This window comes from Sarcophilus harrisii, chromosome 3, assembly GCF_902635505.1.
Source record: "Sarcophilus harrisii chromosome 3, mSarHar1.11, whole genome shotgun sequence".
Classification (NCBI taxonomy): Eukaryota; Metazoa; Chordata; class Mammalia; order Dasyuromorphia; family Dasyuridae; genus Sarcophilus; species Sarcophilus harrisii.
This window is the reverse complement of record NC_045428.1, coordinates 402,497,465-402,512,865: the sequence shown is the minus strand read 5'-3', so window position 1 is coordinate 402,512,865 and position 15,401 is coordinate 402,497,465. Positions and strand designations below refer to the sequence as shown.

The 15,401-nt window shown below is 37.3% G+C and overlaps 1 protein-coding gene across 1 annotated transcript in view; it reads left to right on the top strand.

Moving 5' to 3' along the window:
- Positions 1-10,601: 10,601 nt before the first annotated feature.
- Positions 10,602-15,401, top strand: part of GORASP2 (golgi reassembly stacking protein 2) — a 41,528-nt gene continuing 36,728 nt past the window's right edge. The window contains exon 1 of the mRNA XM_031960477.1: positions 10,602-10,757. Coding sequence (XP_031816337.1) covers positions 10,695-10,757 — 63 coding nt within the window. The 5' untranslated portion in view covers positions 10,602-10,694. The remainder of the gene's footprint in view (positions 10,758-15,401) is intronic.

Below are 15,401 nucleotides of genomic sequence, written 5' to 3'. Positions count from 1 at the left end.
GTGTGACCTAGCACAAGTCACTTAATCTTGTTTGCCACAGTTTCCTCATCTGTAAAATGAGTTGGAGAGGGAAATGACAAACCACTCCCGTATCTTTGCCAAGAAAACCCCAAATGGAGTCATTAAGAATCAGATATGACTAAAACAGCTGAAAAATGACAAACAGGTAGAAAGTGTCCAGCTTCCCAGCAACGCAGGGCTAGATTCAAACAATGCAATATTTTCTTACAGTTCCCATAATTAAATAAAGCTATGTCAGAAGACAAAAATTGCACTAGAACCATTATTGAATAGAAAGAGAACTGAGCTATCTACAGAACTGAGTCACAAGATAGAGATAAGTGTAGTTCATTTAATTCCCACAGTTTCATCAAGTGGATCTGTCCTTTATAGGGAAAATCTAAAGCCTCTAGAGTAAGGAGGGACTCTGATCAGAAATACGTTGGAACATGGAGGAGTGTCTAGAGAAGGCTCTTGTCTTCCTAAGACTTGCTCTTTCTAGCATCTCTTTTTCCATAGTCCCTACAAAAGAGAGCTTCAAGTACTTTAAGACAGTGAAATAATTATGAAAATGTTTACAAAATTCAGAGCCAAAAGACTCCATAAAAGGAAGAAAAGCCCACACATAACCTACAAAACCAATGGCTCTTTCTAAAAAAAAACATTCTGGAACTTGTATAAGGAATGTTATTTAATTTCATTTCTCTGTAATTGCTTTGCTCTTAGCAAGGAAGACTAATTTTTCCCCTATTGCCCACTAAGGGCTGTATGGTCATATACAACAAAAGAATGCTGCACTACTGGTAGTTGTAGATGCCATGAATATCATTGATAAAAACAATGTTTTATAAGCATGTGAAAATGCAGCTGCAGCACAGTGCTGTTCTCCTTGGTGAATAAGACATCATACAGAGATGAAACAGAACTTTTTACAACTGGGGCTTTTTACATGAAGATAACTCATCCATGCTTTCTCACTGAGAAATTAGTGTGAAGAAATATCCATATCTACATACATTAATCTTGTTTTTTGTATGAAACATTTGCCTTTTTGATGATTTTTAAATTTCATAATCAAAAACATTAAAAATAACTAAACATATACCAACACAAAATATGATAGAGGGCTGTAGAATTTGCTCAGGAAGTCTAAACCCAGGATGCTCAGTATAGTATAAATATACAATTTATCCTCAGCAACTTCAAGCTTTTCCCAGAGATAAAATAAATTATGTCACTTCATTCATGTCTCAATTTCTCCTAGTCCTCTGTTTCTCTTTGAGATGCTTCATGTACTTCCCTAAAGACTAGCCACAAGGACACTAACAGTATTTTTCCATTCTGCCATTCTTTGGGGCAAAAATATATGTAGGTTATAGGCTAATTCAACAAGACAAGTGTCTTCTATGTCACCATACATTCTGCATAAAAAATGTAAGGTAGTGTAGGGAGCAAGTGTACCAGTATTTGGGGGAAATTGGAAGAGGCTTCATGAAGAAAGCATTCTTTGAGTTAAAGTTTTTCAAGAAATCAGAAGTTTCATATGTCTAAGGGAGAACATTCTAGTGCGAAGTCATAGAGATGGACTGTCATTTATATGCCAAACTGTACACAAGCCAGCATGGTTAAATTGAAAAGGGCAAAGAGGGGAGTGCTGAGATGGAAGATGAGACATGATCAGACCTATGCTTTAGAAAGAGTTAGATGATTAAGGCTGTAAACCTTTGTAACTAGAAGAATGGTTTATCCTCAATAGAAATAGAGTTTAGAGACTTCATTGGCTGGACTAAAGCAACAGTGGTATTAATATACAACACCAGTCCCTTGGGAGCTTATAAACCCAAAATGTACAATGGATGAAAATCAGTTCCAAGAATGACTGACTGAATCTGTCCAGGATTTTCAGAAATCGTGCTGGATCTTAAAGAGAATTGTCAATTCCACCCAGGAAAGCTGACATACGATTGACATATATCTGTAAGTTTTGTGAGTTTTGAAACTGTCTCGCCAAACCTTCAAAGCCTTCCTTTAGCTCTACTACCTCAAATATAAAGGAATCTAGTCAATCAAGGGGGAGCCCAACCCTAAATCATACTAGCTGAACAGATTCAAGAAGTCACAGAAAGGCTGTGCCTCCATTGTGGATCTTCTAGCCATTCCTCAGTTACTTGTTCTGCTCATAAATGAAGTGGCCTGTAACAAATGGGAATCAAGTAAAGCTCAGGGACAGAGAGAGACAGAGAGAAACAGATGGACAGATGGGCAGAGACAGAGAGACTAAGCGGAGACAGACACAGAGAGACAGACAGAAAGAGACAGAGACAAAACAGAGACAGAGACAGACAGAGGCAGACAGAAAGAGAGAGAGAGAGAGAGAGAGAGAGAGAGAGAGAGAGAGAGAGAGAGAGAGAACCTTTGATGGAACTTTGCACTCCCAAGGTCCTCCACTGGCATAATCCTGGAGTTTGAGTTCCCCAACCACCACATGTTCTGGGACAGTCGTCAACTCAGAAGGCTACAAATCACTTCACAGATACTGTTCTGGGTCAGTGTGTAGCAAGCAATGACTTCTCTTGCCCCTAAAACTGCCAGTAATGTGAAATTATATGGAGTCAAAAATAGAAAGAGTCTGATAAGAAGTAACCCTTTGATGGTGATAAGATAGTATGACTAATAGGGAAGAAGTATTATATCTTAATCAAGAAGGAAAAAAGATTAATTGTTTATCATGTGCCAGCATTGCATTATTCATTTAAAACACAAAGATAAAAATGAAACAATCCCTGCCTTCAAAAAGCATACATTCTGTTGAGGGAGACAACATGTTCACATGCAAGAATATACAAAATAAGCATTTGCAAAAGAAATATTAAGTTCATGGGAATGGGAAACACTAGCAGTTAGGGGATCAGGAAAAATCAGTAAAAAAAAAAAAAAGGAATATGTATACAAATCATTATATATGTTATAATAACAAAAGGATATTTAGAAAGAATGTTAGGAAACTGAAGAACATCCAGAAGAGGATGACCAAGGTGGTCTAGAGTCTTGAGACCATGCTATGTGAAAAACAGTTGAAGTACATGGAGATGTTTTGCTTTGAGAAGCTGAAATTTATGAGGGAAACTATAGCTTTGTTTAAGAATTTGAAAGGCTCCATCAGTTGGAGAATGGCTGAATAAATTATGGTATATGAATATTATGGAATATTACTGTTCTGTAAGAAATGACCAACAGGATAATTTCAGAAAGGCCTGGAGAGACTTACACGAACTGATGCTGAGTGAAATGAGCAGGACCAGGAGATCATTATATACTTCAACAACAATACTATATGATGACCAGTTCTGATGGACCAGGCCATCCTCAGCAACGAGATCAACTAAATCATTTCCAAAGGAGCAGTAATGAACTGAACCAGCTATGCCCAGAAAAAGAACTCTGGGAGATGACTAAAAACCATTACATTGAATTCCCAATCCCTATATTTATGCACACCTGCATTTTTGATTTCCTTCACAAGCTAATTGTACAATAATTCAGAGTCTGATTCTTTTTGTACAGCAAAATAACATTTTGGTCATGTATACTTATTGTGTATCTAATTTATATTTTAATATATTTAACATCTACTGGTCATCCTGCCATCTAGGGGAGGGGGTGGGGGGGTTAAGAGGTGAAAAATTGGAACAAGAGGTTTGGCAATTGTTAATGCTGTAAAGTTATCCATGCATATATCCTGTAAATAAAAGGCTATTAAATTAAAAAAATTAAAAAAATTTTAAAAAAAGAATTTGAAAGGTTGTGATGTGGAAGAGGAAATCAGACTAATTCAGTTTGGCCCCAAAGAACAAAGCTATGAACAGGGGGTAGAAATTACAATGAGACAAATTTGGGACTAGTTTTCTAGCAATTAAAATTGCCCCATGGTAGAGTAGACTTCCAAAGGAGAGAGTTGACTTTTTCTCACTGGAGCTCTTCAAACAATTGCTAGATAACCACTTGTCATGGGAAAAGTTGTAAAGGAAAGTCTTACTCAAGAATGGGTTGATGAAGCTAATTGTACAATAATTCAGAGTCTGATTCTTTTTGTACAGCAAAATAATGTTTTGGTCATGTATACTTATTATGTATCTAAGTTATATTTTAATATATTTAACATCTACTGGTCATCCTGCCACTTAGGGGAGGGGGTGGGGGGGGGGGTAAGAGGTGAAAAATTGGAACAAGAGGTTTGGCAATTGTTAATGCTGTAAAGTTACCCATGTATATATCCTGTAAATAAAAGGCTATTAAATAAAAAAAAAAAAAAAAAAAGAATGGGTTGATGAGATGGCCTTTGAGGTACCTTTCAATGACAAAATTCTATGATTCCATACCAACAAAATCAACTATTGAGTAAACAACATGATATGGCAGCCAAAAAACTAATGTGATCTAATTCTTCATGAAGGAAGGCAAGCAATAATTATGCCATACTTTGTCTTGGTCACACACTTGAGATCTGGATATCACATTTTAGCAAGAACTTTTATAAACTGGAGAGGTCCAGGGAAGGACAACCAGAATAGTAAAAGTCCTCAAGATTATACAATATAAGGTTGTTAAATATAAATAAAAATTATATCTATTAATTATACATACATAATTAGACACATAAATATATTTATACACATACACATAAATATACATTAAAAATACAATATAAGGATTGACTGAAAAACTAGGGATATTTTCTTGAATAAGTGAAGACCTAGTAGGGATGAGATATTTATCTTCAACTTACAATTCCAGTTTTCTTATACTTTACTCCCTTTCTTGCTATCCCTCTCATATGACAATCTATCTACTATCTGTTTTCATTGACAGTCCTCCAAGCTTGGAACTCTCTCCCTCATCATCTTTGTCTTCTGACTTCCCCAGTTTCAACTTTAGGTCTCAACAAAAATTCCATTTGCAAGAAATTTTTTGAGAATTAAAAATCCCATCTCTTTAAAGAAACCTTTCCTACAAGATTATCTTCAACCTGCATGGTATATTGCGCTTAGTTGTTTACATATTGTCTTCACCCATTAAATTGTCAGCTCCTTGAGGACAAGGATTGTTTTTGCTTTTTGGGGATCCTCAGTATTCATCATAGTGCCTCTCACAGAGTTTATACTCAGTTAAAGCATGTTGACTTGACTTCAAGTCTTCCAAGAACTGTTTTGTATAGAAAAATTAGATTAAATTCACATTCTCCAGAAAGACAATTAGGAACATGTGAAGTCTTGCTTGTTTAAAATTTCAAAAAATACTAGTTTGATTTTTCAATCTATGAAAATATCCTACAAGTCTACTTTTCTGTATTGTTGCAAAGTATAAAAATCAAATGCAGATTCCATTCCCAATTGCAACTTTTCTGAACAATAGCCTCCAATGTGTTGATTTAATAGCAAACATCTAACAATTTGGGATTGTAGGCCAACTAGTTCATTTTACAGATGAGGAAACTGAAGCCTGAGTGTCTTTATCTATCATATAGATATAGATACACACACACATATATATATATATTCACACACACATACACACACACACACATATATGTATACATATATATGGCAAAAACATGAGTACAAAACAAAGAAAACAAACAAATGAAAGCCCAACCATATCTGCCACCTATCTCACCTAGTTCTAAAATAACCCCAAAAATTGTTTTTAGCGAGAGGAGTGATGTATTGTCATTAAAAATGTATAATATCAAATTGTAATTTTAAAAATATAATTAAAAGGCAGCCCACAGGTCTTTTGGAGCAGTCACAGATCATCTGATTTCAGATCATAAGCAACCAGGGAAATCTGCCTAATGGAATCTTGATTTGATCGTCTAGTAACAGGTAGAATACTGTTTCATAACTTGAGGTCCATGAACTTTAAAAAAAAAAAAAGGTATTTTCATTATATTTCAATATAATTTATTTTCTTTATTATCCTATGAATTTTATTTTATACAATGAAAATATTATTCTAAATTTTTACTATATTTTTCTTGCTTTTTTGCAACATTATTAATATAGAAAAATGTTTACATAATATCACTTATATAATTGATATAGTACTTGCCTTCTTAATAGGTGGGGGAGGATCTGAAATAGAGAATTTGGAACTCAGAAAAAAATATTTAAAGGTTAAAAGTAAATAATTTATTTTTTAAATTTTTTTCTGGTTATACATATATATTAACTTTTTAAATACACATTTCTTTATGAATCATGTTCAAAGAGAAAAATCAGAGCAAAAGGGAAAAACCATGAAAAGGGAAAAAAAAAACAGAAAGAAGTGAACATAGCATGTATTGATTTACATTCAATCTCCATAGTTCTTTTTCTGGATGCAAATAGTGTTTTCTATCTGAAGTCTATTGAGATTTGTCACAGAGAAACCTGCTAGTGGCTGCTAGGTATTATGGGAACCACCTGCTAGTGGCTGCTGGGGATTTAGATTCTGACCAGCAGAACAGATCCCTGTATGTGAGAGGATGATAACAATACAAGGAGAATGACAGTTGCATTCTCTGACCTCTTTCCTCTTCCCTCTTGCCATCAATTTATTTCATTCCCAATTCACAAGCAACATCTGCATCAATAAAGGTTGATTACAATTCCTTCAGGTATGTTATGATTCACAACTGTGGGGACTTTTGGAGAATGGACCTGCCTCTTCACACTTAGGCATGGTTCTTAACAGAGATTGTCTTGGATCCTTGAAGCACTGAGAAAAATTAAGTCTTTCATACTTGATCACTGCACATTCTGGCTGTTATTATGTAAAATGTATACCTGGTTCTGTTTAGTTTGTTCAGCATCAGTTAATGTAAATTTTTCCAGGTATTTCTAAAATTAGCTTATTTATCATTTTTTATAGAATAGTATTCCATTAACTTCATATGCCACAACTTATTTAGCCACTGCCCAATTGATGAGCATCTACTCATTTTCCAATTCTTTACCACCATAAAAAGAGCTACTATAAACATTTTTGCATATGTGGGTTCTTTTTCCTTCTTTATGATTTCTTTGAGATACAGACCCAGTATTGAGATTGCTAGATCAAAGGGTATACACAGTTTTATAGTCCTTTGGGCATAGTTCCAGATTGCTCTCCAGAACGTTGGATCAGTTCACAACTCCACCAATAATGCATTAGTGTCCTAGTTTTCCCACATCCCCTCCAACATTTATCATTATCTTTTCCTGTCATCTTAGCCAATCTGAGAGTTGTGATGCATTTCTCTAATCAATAATGCTTTAGAACATTTTTTTCATATGACTATAGATGGCTTTAATTTTGTCATCTGAAAATTATCTCAGATCCTTTGATCATTTATAAATTGGGAAATGACATGTGTTCTTATAAATTTGGCACAGTTCTTTATATGTTTTAGAAATGAGACCTTTATCAGAAACACTGTCTGTAAAATTTTTTCCCAGCTTTGTACTTCCCTTTTAATCTTGTTTGTTTTGGGTTTTTTTATGCAAAACCTTTTAAATTTAATGCAATCAAAGTTGCCCATTTTGCATTTTATAATGTTCTCTAGTTCTTCTTTGGTCATAAATTCCTCCCTTCTCCAAAGATTTGATAGGTAAATTGTTCCTTGCTCTCCTAATTTGCTTATGATATCACCCTTGATGTCCAAATCATATATCTATTTTGACCTTATTGTGGTATGGGGTGTGAGATGTAGGTCTATGCAGAGTTTCTAACATAATATTTTCCAGTTTTCCCAGCAATTTTTGTAAAATAGTGAGTTCTTAGTTCAGAAGCTTGAGTTTGGGGGTTTATTTTTCTAGCTTTATAAAATAATTATAAAATAACATTTTGGCAGTTTGATTAATATGGCACTGAAAAGTAGATTAATTTAGGTAGAATTGTCATTTTTATTATATTAGCTCAGCCTAACCATGAGCATTTGAAATTTTTCCAATTATTTAAATCTGACTTTATTTGTATGAAAAGTGTTTTGAGTTTGTCTTGGCAGATAGACACCCACATATTTTATTTTGTCTACAATTATTTTAAGTGGAATTTCTCTTTCTACCTCTTACTACTGAGCTTTGTCAGTAATATATGAAATGCCAATGCTTTGTGTGGGCTTATTTTATATCCTGCAACTTTGCTGAAGTTGTTTCCAGTAAGTTTTTGGATGATTTTCTAGTATCCTCTAGGTATATCATCATATCAATCACAAAGAGTAATAGTTTTATCTTCTCATTGCCTATTCTGATTCTTTTCATTTCATTTTTTTCTTTTCTTATTGCTAAAGCCAGCATTTTCTAGTACAATATCAAATAATAGTGGTGATCATGGGCATTCTTATTTCACCCCTGATCCAGCTTCTCTCCATTACAAATGATTGTTGCTGGTTTTAGATAGATACTGCTTATTATTTTAAGAAAAACTTCCTGTTCCCCCTATGTTCTCTTGTGTTTTTAATAGAAATGGATACTATATTTTGTCGAAAAGCTTTTTCTGCATCTATTGCGATTATCATATGATTTCTGTTGGTTTTGTTATTGATATGGTCCACTAGGGCAATAGTTTTCCTGATATTGAACCAGCCCTGCATTTCTGGTATAAATCCCAACTGGTCATTAGTGTATTACACTGCTGATAAATTGTTGTAATCTCTTTGCTAATATTTTATTTAAAATTTTTTTGCATCAATATTCATTAGGAAGATTGGTCTGCAATTTTCTTTCTCTGGCTTTTCTTGAGTTAGATATTAGTATGTCATATTTGTGTCATAGAAGAAATTTGGCAGGACTTCTTTATCTATTTTCCCAAATAGTTTATATAAACTTTTAAAATTATTTTTATTATTTTACATAATATTGGTATTAATTGTTCTTTAAATGTTTGGTAGAATTCACTTGTGAATCCATCTGACCCTGGTGATTTTTCCTTAAGAAGTTCATTAATGGCTTGTTCAATTTCTTTTTCTAAAATGAGACTATTTAAATAATTTATTTCCTCTTCTCTTAATCTGGGCGATTTATATTTTTGTAAATATTCATCCATTTCGGTTAGATTGTCAAATTTACTGGCGTACAGTTGGATCAAATAGCTCCTGATTATTGCAAAATAACTCCTAATTATTGCTTTAATTTTTTTTCATTGTTGGTAAGTTCATCCTTTTCATTTTTGATGCTGGTAATTTGTTTTTTTTTTCCTTTTTCTAAACAAATTATCGAAAGATTTATCTATTTGGGTGGGTTTTTTTCCCATAAAACCAACTCAGTTGTGTTAATTAATTCAATTAATTAATTCAAAATCACTCCATTCAATTAATTTATTAATTAATTCAATCTTAATTTTAAATTTTTGGGAAAAAAAATAAACGTTAAAAGTAATTAATTTCTTTCTTTTTGGTTGTTGGGGTTAAGTGACTTGCGCAGAGTCACACAGTCAGGAAGTGTTAAGTATCTGAGATCAATCTTGAACTCGGGTCCCGCCTGATTCAGGGCTGGCGCGCTATCCACTGCGCCTCCTAGCGGCCTCCAATAATTTGTTTTTTTTTTTAAAAGAAAAGGGAAAAAAAAAAAAACTTTTGGGAAGGGGCGAAAGGGGTCCGTGTCAGAAAATGGGTTAAGAAAGCCTGAACTGGAGAAAGTCACCAAGCAAGAATGGCTTCAAAATGATCATCCGGAGTAAGGCGACCGCCGCCAGCTTTTCCTGCTTCAATTTTTGCCCTTGCTTTCCCTGTTTTGGTTTGTTAAGTAGGACCGAGAGATTGGGAACAGAAGGCGGTACTCCGGGAAGGGGAGAAGCTTGCATAAAGCCTGACCAGATAAAGAATGGGAAGGTATAAAAAGGAGCTCGTCCATCTCCGCAGGTGTTAGGTACACCTGCGCAGGGCAAGAACCACCGAGCCATCGCAGGCATCCTTCTTTAACAGCGGGAAAGCCAATGGACAGGAAGACTTTTTGACCAATCTCCAGATAAGGGGAGGAGAGCTTGTAGATGCTGCCTCCCCTCCCCCCCCCTTCCAAAACTCACTGAGGGGAGAAGAAAAGAGAGATGGTTATTGACTATTCCCCAAAGTCTCCACAGACTCTAAGGTCAGAATGTGCACGAGCAATATTTCCTACAAGAAGATTCAGCCAAGGAATTAAAGTCCCTTTAAAGGCACGGAATGTTGGGGTTTAAAGGGATGATGACGGGGGGAATCTTTTTCTCTAACTCAAGCCACTAGGGGATGCTGCGGTGCAAAGGGAAAAAAATTGTCAGCTGAGAGAACTAGACTTGTTAATCTTGTCCTACTGGAGCTGCCATAGGAACTCGCCCTGGGAAATGAAAAGTAGCTCTGAGATCTCGCGAGGAGAGCCAGGGTGTTTGAGCCCGTCACCTTCCACATCACCGAGGCTTCGCTTCCTCCAGCTTCCTCTAACCCACGGCGTCTTCCTCCTCCACTACACCTCCACTTTCCCCTTCCTTTCGGCGCCCGGGAGGTGGCGCTCTCGCCGGTGCCGCTACCTCCATCCATATCGGTGCCTTCACCGCAGTGATTTCCCATCGGGCAGTGCGGCTCCGGCCTCCGGAGCCAGTGAGTGCCACGTCCTAAGTGAGGCCCGGGCCTTGCGCGGGGCTGGGGGGGCGGGGAGTTGCGCGCAGAAGGAGCCGGTGATCCTCGTCCTGTGCCTGCCGCCGCCATGGGCTCCTCGCAGAGCGTCGAGATCCCCGGCGGAGGCACCGAAGGCTACCACGTCCTAAGGGTAAGAAGGCGGCCAGGGGAGTGGCGCGATGCGCGCGGGTCGGGGTTGGGGTCGGAGCCTGTGTGCCAAGCGGAGAGGGAGCGCAGACACACCCACTCCTCCCGGAGCACCCCGAGTGCGAGGAGGAGGAGGAGGCGCCCCCCCCCCCCCCCCGGCTTCTCCGAGGAGAGCCTCCCGCCTGCCTCCCGCGCCCAGAGGCGCGCTGGCAGCCCCGCGCCCTCCTGGGACTCTGGGAGCGCGGGGGCCGGGGGCGGCCGCTGGTCCTTCTCCGTCCGGAGCTTCTCCCCGCTGTTGGCCGAGTCTGCGCCTCTCAGACGCAGAGAGGCGTCCTTCCGAGTTTCCAGGGAGGGTGTGCGGGCAAAGCGGCGTGCGGGGGAGCTTTCTCCGAGGGACCGTGGTGGCGCCGGCACCGAAGCCTTCTGGTACTCGGGTCCGGGCCAATGTGCGCGAGTTGTCACCTTCCGTCTGCGAGGACAGAAAGGCGGGTGTCCGCTCTCTTGGGCTTCGTCAGCTGCTAAAGGAAAGCAAGATGGCACGGGCTAGGCTCGCCTCCCCTCTCGTGCATCTTATTTTACCAGGATGTTAGTCTGTTTGCCTTAAGAAAAAAAAAAAAAACTTCTTATAATGCGCTGCCCCCTCCCCTCCTTTTTGGCAGTCTCTGCACCTTACTCCTCCTCCGCCGCCTTTTGGCTTTTAAAGCCCTTCGTGACTAGCCCCCTCTACACTTGCACTTAGTCCTCTGTCCCATACTCTGCAGCCCAGTGACACTGGCCTTTGCTATTCCCCACATTCGCCTCCCAACTGGTCCTTCTCCCTATCCCTCACACCGGGAACGTTCCACTACTCTGCCTTTGACTTTCGTTGGCTTCCTAAACTCTCAGCAAGAAACCTTTCCCAGGATGCCTTCCCCGAGACCCTCTCTCTTTTACCTGTACGTGTACATCTCGTTTGTACACACTTGCTTGTATGTTAACTTTCCGTTAAGCTAGAGAGCAGCGAATTATTTTTAACCTTCCTTTGTATCTCCAATGCTTAGCACCGTTCCGATTAGGAGGCACTTAATAAATGCTAATTGAATGAACCTTTCCTCCTATTCCTTGGAATCCAGAACTCTCTTGGAGGGTGAAGATTTTGATCCATCAGTAGGGAGTGCTGTAACTTAGCCTATTTCGTGGATCTTCAAAAATAAATAAACGTTATTTTAATTGTCATAGAACTCAGAGAAACTTAGTTACACTCCAGTATTGGAAGCAAAAAAGGCAACTACCATGTAGATGGTAGGTAGGTTGGCCTTTGGAGATAGCAAGATCCAGGTCCAGGTTTTGCCTCTTGATACATCAATTAGATGTGTGGTCTTAGGTAATGGCTTAACTATCTGAGAGTCTAAGATTTTAAGTTATATGCATACTTCTGACTCTTTTACATCAAGAAGAAAAAAAAAAAAGTGGTTTTGAGTAAAAAAAAAAAAAAAATAGCACCAAGGTGACAGGAGACTGGATTTTATACAAGAAAAACGATAAAGATAGAATATACTTAAAACCATATGGAGTGACAGTAGAGTCAGTGATGGACATCAGCAGAGTGATTTCTAGACTGCAGTGCCATTCAGAAAGATGACAAAGCCTCATTTATATCATTAGGCTATGACCTGAAACATGAGACCTATTAGGTAACAGTATTTTCCCTCTGACAGGAGCACAGAAATAACAGGATGTATTTAATGATACTTCCCTCTTTTCTAGTTGGTTCTATCCTCGCCTAGAGTATACCAATTCTTTTTACTGTATTGTATACACATCTTACCCTCCAGATAGCTCTTGACTCTTAGAATTTCTTATTCAGAAGAGTTAGAGGTAAAGCTGGAAGGAAAGAAAAGTTAATTGTTAGCACTTTAGGTCATACATTTAAAAGTTAATAAGCATTTATTAAGCATATCCTGGCACTCTACTAGCTGCTGGGTGATACACACAAAAAGGCAAAACCATTCTCTTCTCTAGTCATCCACACCAACCCTGTGATATTACAGATGAAAATATTTGGGCCCAGTGAAGTTAAGTAGTTTGAGGTCATGTGGTTAGAAGTCCCTCAATTAATAATAGCTCCCACTGGCCAGAAACTGGAAACTGAATGGATGCCCATAAGTTGGGGAATGGCTGAATAAATTGTGGTATATGAATGTTATGGAATATTATTGTTCTGTAAGAAATGACCAGCAGGAGGATTTCAGAGAGGCTTGGAGAGATTTACATGAACTAATTGATTCTGGTCTTTTTGGGGGAGGGGAGAGAGGAGGACCATTCAGGTTAAGTGACTTGCCCAGGGTCACATATTTAATAAGCATTTAATAAGGCTGGATTTGAAATCAGGTCTTCCTGACTCCAGTGTCAGTGCTCTATCCACTGTGCCACCTAGTTGCCCCAAGTTGATTAATTTCTGAGTCAGCTCCAACATTTCTCTAAGACAAATACCCATCTGCCCTGATTCTAAGACTTTTCCTACTGATAAATCTCCATATCTAAAAAGTCACAGGTATACCATACCCAGAGAGAGAGAAGCAGACAAATGTTTTATTAAAATGCTTGTTGTTTTTCATTATGATGCATAATTATTACAGAAGGTGATGGAGTATGATTTATTTAGTAGATGGCTTTCTGAGTTACAATTGAAATAGTATAGCTTAAAAGATCCTGACTCTGCCATTTACTTCAAATAATTGGAACTATTTCCTTGTTTTTGACTCCATGTTTTTCCCGTCTATAAAATGACATTAGTACCAAACTGATATGAGTACTAATTTACCTATATTGAATTTCTTCCTATAGATTCCTATTCTTTAGGTATTTTATCTTTCATGCTCACTAAGTATCCAGGAAAATGGTTCGAAGGCAGGCATAGTTATCTCTACATTCTGAAACATAGCTTGAAGTCGACTAATTTTCATTGAGTTTTCTCAGAAAATCAGTGATTAATGCAGGAATAAAATTTAGAGTTTTTTGAGTGCTGTACTTCATTGTTTTATCCTATGAGAAGCTGCAAACTTATTAACTGTAGAATAATGTATAGAAATGTCTATTATTTATCGGTAACTATGTAATAGTATATTTCCTATCCAATTCTATTTAGCATATAAACTAGAATAGATAGAATTATGATGGTCAGTCATCTTTTTTCTAGAATGACTTAATTATAAGGATATGTTTCATTAATAAATGTGATTTTGGTCACATCTTGATGGGTAATAAAAAAGAATGGGTTTAAACATGTCCTGCTTACACAAATTGCCAAAATTTACCATGAGAAGTTAACTCTAAGAGGAATACTTTTTAGAGCATTTCTTTATGGTGTAAATTTCTTTTTTTTAGTGTAGTGGAGTTTAGTAAATAAACCCAATTTTATATACACGAAATATGCCTTTCAAAAATTATTCAATTCAGGGCAACTAAATGGAGCAGTGGATAGAGTGCCAGCTTTGAAGTCAAGAGGACCTGAGTTCAAATTTGATCTCAGATACTTAACACCTCCCAGCTGTGTGACCCTGGGCAAATCATTTAACCCCAGTTGCCTCAGCAAACAAACAGTCAAAAAAAGATTGAATACTTATTAGAATCCAAATTCAATAAAATCTTAAATATTCATTGTTTTTTTTTTTGTTTGTTTGTTTGTTTGTTTTGGTGAAGGATCCTTGATGTATGGGATTATCTTTTCCTTCCACAATATGGTCCAGACTCTTTCATAGTCTTCTATGTCTTGTCTACATAGTTGATGCATAGTGTTTTACTGCATTCCTTGACATTATTCTAGTATAGGTTAAAAAAAAAAAGATTTTGACAGAACATCATATTAAAGGGAGAGAGTTGCTAGAATTCACTTTTCTAGGCTTTAGTAGTTGAATATCATATAATGCTTGTAACCAGATTCTTTAAAGATTTGCAAGTGAAAAGAAATGTTTAGAACCCAGGGACAGATATAATTAGTAATATTATAGAGTTACCACAAACCCTATTATTGTTGGTTTCATTTCCTGCTAATTTCACTTTGCCTCTATTGCCTCATGCAAATGCACAACTAAACCTTTATTTAAAAAAAGCAAATTAATATTCATTTTGTTTCAAGAATTTCACAGTGCTTTTAGATCCTAGGGTTTGTTTTAAGCATTTTTGTCACCTTTAGCAATCAACAAGTGTTTATTAAGCACCTAATATGTGCTGGAAAGTGTGCTGGGTATTAAGATTACACAGTCCCTCTTCATCAGGAGAGAAAAATTATACAGAAATATACAGAATACAAACTGAATGAGCACTAAGTGGATTTGGAAGGAAAGGGCACTAGCAGAAGTGAAGAGTGTGTACATTCCAGGCATGAATATGTGTTGAGGCACAGAAATAGGATATACAGTACTGTGTGAAGGACGTTGAAGAAGTTAGCTCATAGAACAAGTGAAGTAGAGAAATGAATAATGAAACAATTTTACATTTCATTCTAGAGGCAACAGGAAGCCACTGGAGTTTATTGAGTAGGGGAGTAACATGTTCAGACTAGGTCTTTAAGAAAATCACTTTAGCAACTATTTGGTGATTGAACTTCAGTAGGGAAATATTTGAGGCAGTTGGGAAGAGATGATAAGCACCTGACCTAAAGTAGTGA